Source organism: Nannobrachium achirus (genome assembly GCF_963921795.1).
Source record: "Nannobrachium achirus genome assembly, chromosome: 14".
NCBI lineage: Eukaryota > Metazoa > Chordata > Actinopteri > Myctophiformes > Myctophidae > Nannobrachium > Nannobrachium achirus.
In genome coordinates this window covers 1,693,518-1,704,264 of record NC_137821.1, presented here as the reverse complement: position 1 = coordinate 1,704,264, position 10,747 = coordinate 1,693,518, and the positions used below count along the sequence as shown (strand labels likewise).

At 42.1% G+C, this 10,747-nt stretch overlaps 1 protein-coding gene across 1 annotated transcript; it reads left to right on the top strand.

Annotated features, from left to right (window-relative positions):
* Positions 1-375: 375 nt before the first annotated feature.
* Positions 376-10,536, top strand: LOC308298653 (protein NLRC3-like; the record flags this gene model as incomplete). The annotated part of the gene is made up of 6 exons (XM_080742296.1): positions 376-440; positions 1,567-2,761; positions 2,951-3,423; positions 8,969-9,145; positions 9,742-9,840; positions 10,509-10,536. The coding sequence occupies 6 exons, from the start codon at positions 376-378 to the stop codon at positions 10,534-10,536; spliced, it is 2,037 nt and encodes a 678-aa protein (XP_080598422.1).
* Between the last annotated feature and the right edge of the window lie 211 nt (positions 10,537-10,747).

Below are 10,747 nucleotides of genomic sequence, written 5' to 3'. Positions count from 1 at the left end.
ATTAATTTTCAATGAGAGACGTGTATCAACTCTGTATGAAAACCAGTGATCCGCTGTTTCTTTTGCCTGTTTTTTTTTTTTTTACTTTTTTTTTTCTCCGTTCTATTAACCACTTAAACCCCATATGATATTTAGGGCTCTATTATGATCTAGCTCTTATGCCTTATGCCTTAACTTCTTTGCCTTTTTTTTTACTATATATACATATTTTTTTAAATATTTCAAATAGCTGATCTGCAAGCTCACAACATGCAGATGTAGATCAGCATTTGAAGTATTTAAAAATGTTTTTCAAAATAGAAAAAAAGGCAAAGAAGTTAAGGCATAAGGCATAAGACCTGGATCATAATAGAGCCCTTAGTGTAGACCATAGAGATGCGCGGGCCCGCAAACTGCCCGCAGTGCGGGCGGGGCGGTCAAGATTTCAGACTCAATTGGCGGTCAGCGTGGCGGGCGGGTTATTGCCACTATCATGTGCAACAAATAAAAATAAATAATCACCTGCTCTTATTTTCCTTTTATTATTAATAAGCCTATAAGAATACAACGGAGCGAGCAAGTTTTAAAATGCGCCAGAGAGGCTTGGAACAAGGCTTTCTCCTCCTCCTCCTCCTGTGCCTCGCAGACACGCTCGCTGACAGTCAGACACACAACGTGAGCAGGCTGGAGCAGAGCAGAATGCACAAACAATTAGCAGTGAGTGTCGCTGATCAGGATTTCACTTAAACGTCTCGTTCATCCACACTGTTTATCCACAGTCTGTTTATAAATAGCCTTGTGTCAGTTAAATTATATCACCAGCCAGTCAAGGGATACGATTTGAAACGCAACTTTCGCAAGTGAGACAGATTTTTGACTGAATGAACTACACTCACCTCGAGTCGCCCCCAGCTCTCGTCTCGAATCTGGTGATTAATCAATAACCAACAGGATTTAATATTGTCTGCATGTCTGTTTGAAGTGCGAGACACTTTATTTGACATAAAACTTGAAATGGCATTCATGCCCTGACGATGCCCCGATTTAGAGAGAATTAATTAACATGTCTTTGCTGTCAAATAATAGTAAAGAACCCCATTTTGAACAACATGTTTGTTTATTTAGCCTTTGACAATATTGTGCTACTGTAGACCTTTCTGTAAAGCGACTTTGTGACTTATAAGAGCGGTATATAAAGATGAGCTATTGTGGAGATGATTAACATCTTTTTTTAAACTGCAGGCCAACAGGGCGGGCGTTGATTCGTTATTTTCTGTTTTCACTCTCAACATGAAATATCTAAAAATAAGAGATCTACAAGCTTACAGATCAGCTTGGACGCTTGTAGATCTGCTATTTTCTGTCAAAGTTTTCCCCAGAATACAGAAGCTGGGGTTTAAGTGGTTAAATGAATAATGTGCATACACAGCTGTAAGGATGTAAAGTTATAAATTCAACTGTAAGTTTAAAATGTCTTCATTGTCTTCTCATAGCAGGTGTCAGTCCACAGGAGGTTCTAAAGGTTTATAAGGACGGTTTGAACCGTCTTGATCGTGTGACATACGTCACTGAAGTGCCCTCCCTCAGCAGCATCTACACAGAGCTCTACATCTCAGCGGGAGAGAGTGAAGGGGTTAATACCCAACATGAGGTCTGGCAGCTTGAGACGGCTTCCAAGAAGAAGACCCTCCATGACCAACCAATCAGATGCTGTGACATCTTTAAGCCCCTCCTCCTTGGCAGAGACAAACCCATCAGAAGAGTTCTGACCAAGGGCATCGCTGGCATTGGAAAAACCTTCTCTGTGCGTAAGTTCACTCTGGACTGGGCAAGGGGTTTGGAAAATCAAGATGTCATTCTCCTGGTTCCCTTCTCATTCCGGGAGCTGAACTTGGTCAGAGATGAGCAGCACAGTCTTCTCTCACTGATCCATCGTTTCCACCCAGAATTAAAGAAGGTCACAGCAGAGCAGCTCGCTGTCTGGAAGGTTGGCCTCATCTTTGATGGTCTGGATGAAAGCAGGTTTCCGCTGAAATTCGAGAACATTCGCAAAGGTTCTCGTGTCTACCAGAAGAATGCCATTGTTTCTGATGTCACAGTGACATCATCAGTGGATTTGCTGTTGACAAACCTCATCGAGGGGAATCTGCTCCCCTCAGCCCTCCTCTGGATAACTACCAGACCTGCAGCAGCCAATCAGATCCCTCCTGATTGTGTTGACTTGGAGACAGAAGTACGAGGGTTCACAGACCCCCAGAAGGAGCAGTTCTTCAGGAAGAGATTCAGTGATGATGAGAAGCTGGCCAACAAAATCATCTCACACATGAAGACATCAAGGAGCCTCCACATCATGTGTCACATCCCAGTCTTCTGTTCCATCACTGCTACCGTTCTGGAGGACATGTTGAAGAAAGACGAGACAGAACAGCTGCCCACGACCCAGACTCAGATGTACAGCCACTTCCTGTCGGTCCAGACAAAGAGGAAGTGGAAGAAGTATGATGGGAGTCATGATGTGAATCAACAGCAGCTCGTGGAGAAGGACAGGGAGCTTCTTCTGAAGCTGGGCAGGCTGGCCTTTGAACATCTGAAGAAAGATAGTGTCATGTTCTACCAAGAGGACCTGGAAGAGTGTGGCCTTGACGTGAAAGAAGCCTCGCTGTACTCAGGAGTGTGCACAGAGATCTTCAAAGAAGAGACTGTTCAATCTGAGAGAAAGGTCTACAGCTTTGTTCATCTGAGCATCCAGGAGTTTATGGCTGCAGTCTATCTGTTCCACTGTTTCACACAGAAGAACAAGAAGAACATGAAGGTACTGAAGATGTTCCTGGAAGAAGAGGAAGAAGAAGAAGCAGCAGCTTCTCCTTCTTCAGAAGATGAATCTTCTTCTTCAGAATTTGCTTCTTCAGAATTTGAAGAAGAAGAAGAAGAAGAAGAGGAAGAAGAAGAAGAAGAAGAAGAAGAAGAAGAAGAAGAAGAAGAAGAAGAAGAGACTCTGGAAGACTTCATGAAGAGAGTCATGGTAAAATCCCAGAAGAGTAAAAATGGGCACCTGGACCTCTTTGTCCGCTTCCTTCATGGCCTCTTACTGGAGTCCAACCAGAGTCTGTTAGGAGGCCTAGTGGGTCAAAGAAAGTATAAGCCAAAGAGAATCCAGAGAGTCATCAACAACCTGAAGAAGATGACCACTGAAAATCACTCTCCTGAGAGAATGATCAACATCTTCCACTGTTTGATGGAGATGAACGACCACTCAGTACTTCAGGAGATCCAACGGTACCTGAAGTCAGGTACAAAACTATCTCCATCCCAGTGTTCAGCTCTGGCCGCAATGCTGCTGATGTCAGAGGATGTTCTGGATGAGTTGGACCTGGACAAATACAACACATCAAAGGAGGGGCGAAGGAGACTGATCCCAGCTGTGAGGAACTGCAGGAAGGCTCGGTTAGTATTCATGTGAATAGAAACATCCTAGAGTCAATCTGCCATTACAGTTAAAGGACAACTTTAGTTTTTTACAACAAGGGTTCATATTTTAGATAGTAATTAGAGAAAAGAAAAAGTGAGTGTTAAAATGTTTTCATTTGCTTTGTTCTATTGTTTTATCACGTTTACTGTGCTAAAATGTGGGGCATGCGTACGCATGGGGGCATGCGTACAAGTGACTAAATATGTCTTTTTAGACACAATAAGCCAGCAGTTTCTTTATTGCTATTTACAGTAACCCTTCTAGCTCCCATAAGTCACATCCAACCATGAAAGGTTGTGTTGTATCTTGGAAATGGGCTTATTCTGTGTAAAATTACACATTTTGCCACTTGTACGCATGCCCCTAACCACTGACATAAGAGTCTCTAAAACAATAGAAAGTAGTAAATTAAATAATTTTAATACTCATCTTTTATATTCTTTAATTACAATCTAAAATATGAACCCTTGTTGTAAGAAACTAAAGTTGTCCTTTAACATTATAATTAGAAATTAAGGTAAAATAAAATCCAATAATACTGTTTGTGTAACAGTGACTGGTGGTATTTTGTGTATGTGGAAAGTCACAACAGAGCAGGGTAAAAACTAAACTAAGGCGGCATTCACACAGGCACGTTTTATTGCGATTAAAACGAATCCTCTAACGTATTGTCGGAAAATACACAACGTTTGGGCATGTGTGAAGACACTTCCGTATTCTTTTTTTAATCAAAAAAACGAATGCAAATCCACAAAAAAACTGTGGTTTTGATTCGCTACAGCAAACGCTTCACTGTTGATGTGAATCCATCCGTCTCAAATACAGGCAATATATAGAGCCATGTGCGGGTTATTTATAAAAGGTTAAATCCCCCCCAGACCGTCTGCTCTCATTAGATTTCTTACCATTCTGGCCGCCTCCTCCCCTCATTGATTTCATTTCTGATCACCGCTCCCTCGATCGCATATAGTGTATTATTTGTGAGGAGTTGTTCACAGTTAGATGAAAGGAAAGTGCCACTGGAGTCACTTGTATATCATATCGTGACTACTAATTGAAGTCGAGGCCGAATTGCACGAAAGAGCCCTGACAGCACATGGTTGGTTCTACAGACTCCAAATTTCGCACGCAGATAGCTCAGACCTTTGCCTACGTTCTTAGCTAGGCCTCGACCCGACCCGATATGCGGTTTTCCGGAACCAACGTGAAAGGTTCGGAATCTCCGTATGCGGAGATGACTGACATCGGGCCGTTCCGGAGCAAGCGCTGACTCATTGTGACATCACTTCATAAAAGGCTCTGACATCACATACGCCACATGAGTCAACAAAAAATCTCTGTGAGTGTGTATGTATGTATGTATGTATGTATGTATTTATGTATGTAATCCGCGTATCTTGAGAACCGTTCGTCCCACCAGCTTCAAATTCAGCGTGCGTGTTCCCTGCCGCAGCGGGTAGTGCAGTGCCCGGCCTCGACCCGACCCGATACGCGATCTTTCGGAACCCAGCGCAAAAAGTTTGGATTCTCCATATGCAGAGCTGTTGTCTGACATCAGGGTCTTCCGGAATCGGCACTGTGTCTGCATAGATCTCCATATATGGGCATAAAATGGACGCAGACAGACAGATACAGATATCTCCATATATGGGCATAAATGGACTTGGGCAAACAGATGGTCAAGATGGATCCTATGACAACGGGTATAATGGGGTTTGCATTACACAAAATTCGGCACACGCGTTCCCCGCCGCCGCAGGGAGTGCAGTGCCCAGCCTCGACCTGACCTGATATGCGGTCATCTGGAACCAGCGCGAAAGGTCCGGAATCTCCGTATGCGGAGCTAATGTCTGACATTAGTGTTTTCCAGAACCGGCACTGTGTCTGCAGAGATCCCCATATGGGAATAAATGGACGCAGGCAGAGATATCTACATATATGAGCATAAATGGACACAGGCAAACAGATGGTCAAAACAGGTTATGACAACAGGTACATGTATAATGGAGTTTGCATTAAAGGGTGTGGCATTCATTCCCTATTTACATCGTTCCCGAGTAGTAGACGCTCGGCCGACTGTCAGGCAGATACAGAGATCTCCATATATGGGCATAACTTGGACGAAGTCAGACAGATATCTCCATATATGGGCATACATGGACACAGTCAAACAGATGGTCAACACGGGTCCTATGACAACAGGTAGCCTATAATGGGGATTGCATTAAAGAGCGGGGCATTCATTCTCTATTTACATCATTCCCGAGTTGGCCAGGTTGCCGACTAGATGCTCGGCCGCTTCTAGTAATATATAATATAGGCCGATGTGTGGGTCTCTCGCCCTCGCTCGCGCGCGCTCTCTCTCTCTCTCTCTCTCTCTTGCTCTCTGGGCAATCATGTTGTCCAAATGGAGACACTTTACGCGCGCCGCGGAGCGCAGAGAAGGAGCCAGCGGAGGGCAAGACGAGAGAGAGAGAGAGAGACAGAGAGAGAGAGAGAGAGAGAGAGAGAGAGAGAGAGACGTTGACGTTGTCCTCTTCGTAGATATTCATATCTTGCTAAAGTAGGCCTATTTGCTGTCTGGTTTATTGCTGGTAGATTTTGCGAGTCCCTCCCGCCGCCGCATGGTTTTATTTTTTGATCGCCCGTTTACTACCGTCGACCGCAGATAAATATTTGCAGGGGTCCTGCGGTTACATTGTGAGTTGAACACAGGGAGATGGAGGAGGCATTATGCAGCTTCGATACATGTCCCGTGGACAGATGTGGACTCAGCAATTCCTTGTTTCGGATGACAATGTGTGTGAGCGCAAACGTATCAATTAAATATGCAAGAATGTGGCAACTTCACCCCTCCCATTCGCACGACTAAACCGAATTATATTATGAGAATGTGGCCTAAGAGTCTAAAATCCCTGCTGGTTTCCCCCACCAGACCAGTGGTTTGAACCCACTGACACTCAGTAGAGGAACTGAAAATAAAAATCACACCCAGTGTGAAGTAAGCGGTGCCTTTCATGTTAATTACAATGTCCGGATGGACATACTCACAAAGACAAAAGTAGGAGCGGTTAGCGCAGCAAAAAAAATTTACAAGATCATTATTATTATCTGGTCCTCCCAGGAATTCAGCAGAGAACCATCCTGATTCTGCATTAGCATTTCATTGTCAGGACCATTGGCATAGAGCAGTGGTTCTCAACCTGTGGGTCGGGACCCCCAGGGGGGTCCCCAGATGATTAACTCAATGTGCAACATTGTTTTTGTAGCATCTGACATGAAAAATAATACTGATATTAATAAGAGATACTAATATCAAGAAAGAGGGATTGTCCACAGAACTTCAAAATTAAATGTTTCTCCTTGTTTATTCATCATCCAAACAAAATTATAGTCCTTAATCAAAGTAAAAGCTCCTCTTCTGAGGTTCTTGTCCAATTCTCAGCAAATAGCATATTTTCCTTTTAATGTTGAACTCACAACATTGTTTCCCCAATTTAGCTCCGGACCGGTACGGAGGAGCCATGTCAACCTCCGTTTCTGTTGACAATGACTCCCGATTGACAATAAGCAACCCGTTATATGGGCCAGAGCCGACCCTAAAGCAAGCTCACACAATAGAGGATAGAGGAGGCAGATGGCACCATTCTCATCAGCTAATTGACCAGCGTTGTATGTCAAAGAAAGTACATATGACAATCAATACATTGAAAAGTTACCCATGCTAAAAGCTCCACATGACAATTCTTAATTTACGTGTTATGTTAAGTGCCTGATACCCCATGTATGGTCAGATTCTAAAAAGCACCCGGGAGGTTGGTGAGGTAATTCAATTATGGGTGAGCATCCGCACTGACCTGGGCTACTTAAAGGTTATAACCCTTGCTGCAGGAGAATAAAACCCACTAAACAATATTATTAGCTATTTGCTGAGAACCCAAAGACACATCACACAGATATATTAACATATTAGGTCGACTATCTGCATCATTTTCTCTCTCAACAGTAAACAAACCAACATAAAGTTTAAGTGCATAGAGGGTATCTGCACATTTCTAAAGTGACAATTTAAGGACTTTTTAAAACCTCTAAAATGACAAATTAAATATTGGTCAAATTGTCAAATATTTGAGGCAGAAATTGTGAGAATAGTCGTTCTACTCGCAATGCGACTTGTTGTGAGCAAGTAGTTGTGAGCTTGTAGATTGGCTATTTTCACACTAGAACCGTATTATATAAAATGCAATTCCTCTTAGTGCTCGTCAGGGTGGGGAGGGGGGAGGGGGGGGGGAGGTTCCCAGTTAAAATATGAATATTTTGGGGGTTGCGGGCAGAAAAGGTTGAGAACCACTGGCATAGAGGAACTATAGGTCAGGACTCAGTAGGAATGTGGGACAGGCGCGCCTAACTTTGTCACAATTTCAGTTTTTTGTTTTCTCTTTATTGAATCATATTTTTACTTTCAAAATATTAAGTCGGGTGTCTTTGCCGGTTTCACATTGGCCATGTTGTTCAACTCCAGGCAGTCAGTTCTGTTCATAACTCACCATTTGTTTTGGTCATGGGCACAGGCACAGGCTATAGTGTGTTGCTGTCTGTCGCCCTCTACTGTCCAGGCTAGAGCTCACACTCTCTGCAGTGGTTCCCACCCATCTTCACCAGATCATATGTTAACCCCATATTAAATGCAGCTGGTTTAGATCTTAATAAAACAAGTTCATTCTTTCGTTTTGGGAGAAATAAAGGCAACTTTGGCCGATTCGTTTTCATCCTAATTATTGGTTTGCCGTAGCCTCATGTGTCAGTCAACTCATACCCTTCAACTCTTCAATGATTTGTAGAAACAAAAAAACACACAGCTTCATGACTTGACCGTTCTGTCCGTGGTTTATCTCCATACATGGAGTTCTGTGCTCATATGGACACTCATACAGACATAGGGACATACACACAAAGCCAGATGTAGAAGCGGTTAGCACCGCTCAATAATAATAAACACATCAGGATATTTGCTATCTCTACCTTTGGTCCAATATTACATCAGCAGACTATATTTAATAGTCCTACCTCTTAACTGTCCAGCTGGTGGGAGCATCACTTGTCTCTTGTCTCTTCACATAACCTCCATATTGTAGCTTATGAAATGTTATAATAATGGGAGAAATACAAACTAACGTTGTGTCGGTGCTCCGCCTCAAAGCGAGATCAAAGCCTGCAGCTGTGGCCCAGCTGGAGAAATTGTTTGTAAAGCTTTTAAACCGTTTAGGCAGTAAATATGCAATGTAATTTAGTCTTCATTTCACACCTTTAACTGTTGGTTATAATCATTGATAGAAAAATTGCCATCTTCCTCTGTACAGTCATTCTGTGCTGTCAAGTGATTTTGTCTATTCCACACTCTGCTCTGCTAAATACTGTTTATGTCTGGATAATTAGATAGGAGATATTTTATTTAATGCCCATGACAGTGAACTATGTATAATGTGTATTGATAATCTCTCATTTAATGTGCATTTACAGACTTGTTGGCTGTGAACTCGAACAGACAGAGGTTGAAGTTGTGGCTTCAGCTCTCAGCTCTAATCCTTCCCATTTGAGAGAATTGGACCTCAGTAAAAACAACCTGAAAGGATCAGGACTACTGAAGCTGCTCGGTGAAGGACTGAAGAGTCTGCACTGTAGGCTGGAGATTCTACGGTACATTTACCTGATTTATTATTAAAATTGATCAATTCTGTTTTATTATGTACTGTATTATGTGAATATAATATGAATGCTGTGGTGAGAATGTATTAATAAACTTGATATCATGGTAACCCATGTCTATTTGCCTGAGTAGACGTTAAATCCTGGAATTCCTGGGGGGGCTAAAAATCAATGGGCTTCATTCACTGCTTCTAAACAAAGATCTATTTCAAGAAAGGCTTTAAGGCTGCAATCTTTCCTGCAATTCTTGGAGCGGCTGAGTTTTAGGTTATAAAAAAAATTATAATAATGGGAGAAATAAAAACTAACGTTGTGTCGGTGCGCCGCCTCAAAGCGAGATCAAAGCCTCCAGCTGAGGCCCAGCTGGAGAAATTGTTTGTAAATCTTTTACACCGTTTAGGCAGTAAATATGCAACATAGTCCAGTCTTCATTTCACACCTTTAACTGCTGGTTCAAATCATTCTGTGCTGTCAAGTGATGTCTCTTATTTAATCTACATTTACAGACTTGTTGGCTGTAAGCACATGACACAGACACTTGTTGAAGTTGTGGCTTCAGCTCTCAGCTCTAATCCTTCCCATTTGAGAGAATTGGACCTCAGTAAAAACAACCTGAACTACTCAGGACTACTGGAGCTGCTCTGTGAAGGACTGAAGAGTTTGCACTGTAGACTGGAGATTCTACGGTAAGATACATTTACCTGATTTATTATTAGAATTGATCAATTCTGTTTTATTATGTACTTTATTGTGTGAATATAATATGAATGCTGTGTTGAGAATGTATAAATAAGCTTGATATCATGTTAACCCAAGTCTATGTGCCTGAGTAGACGTTAAAATGACCCCAAACATGTTTAAAAGTGGAATATCCCTTTGAGGCGAATGTATAGGTTACTTTGTCATACAGAGGGATTGCCCACCTAAAATAGCTCAATCTACAAGATCACAACGTGGTGAGGACGCAATGCTTGTGAGCTTGTAGATCAGCTATTTTATAGTGTGCAACATTGTTTTCTCACACAACAGTAAACAAACCAACATACAGTATACAACGTGTATACAGGATATCTGCACATTTATAAATGTACAATTTAATGACTTAAGACCATTTAAAAACCAAATGGTGTTTCATTCTTCATTCAGACTGGCTCACTGCTACTTGTCAGAGAGATCCTGTGAACTTCTGGTCTCAGCTGTAAGCTCTCATCCCTCCCTAAGAGAGCTGGACCTGAGCTCCAACATGATGGTGAATGTTCCAGTCCTGGAGAACTGCAAGTGAGTAGACTTAGACTGTGTCCATGTTGGATAGAGCACTGAATGTGCAGTGTTTCCCTCATGTGTCTCTTAACAGTGTATTCACTCTGACACAAAGTCACTAATAGATGTGTGTGTATTTGTGTATTTAGTTAATCAGATTGAACAAAATGAGTTTTTCCTCACTAATGTTTCACTGGCCACCTATCCCAGAATTTCCAGAAGCACAACCTGAGAACAGTGTTGATTTTGACAGCAAATTTTGATTCAGTTTTAGTCATAGTCTTATGAGTAAAATTCCATTTAGTTTTAGTCATATTTTAGTCACCTGAAATG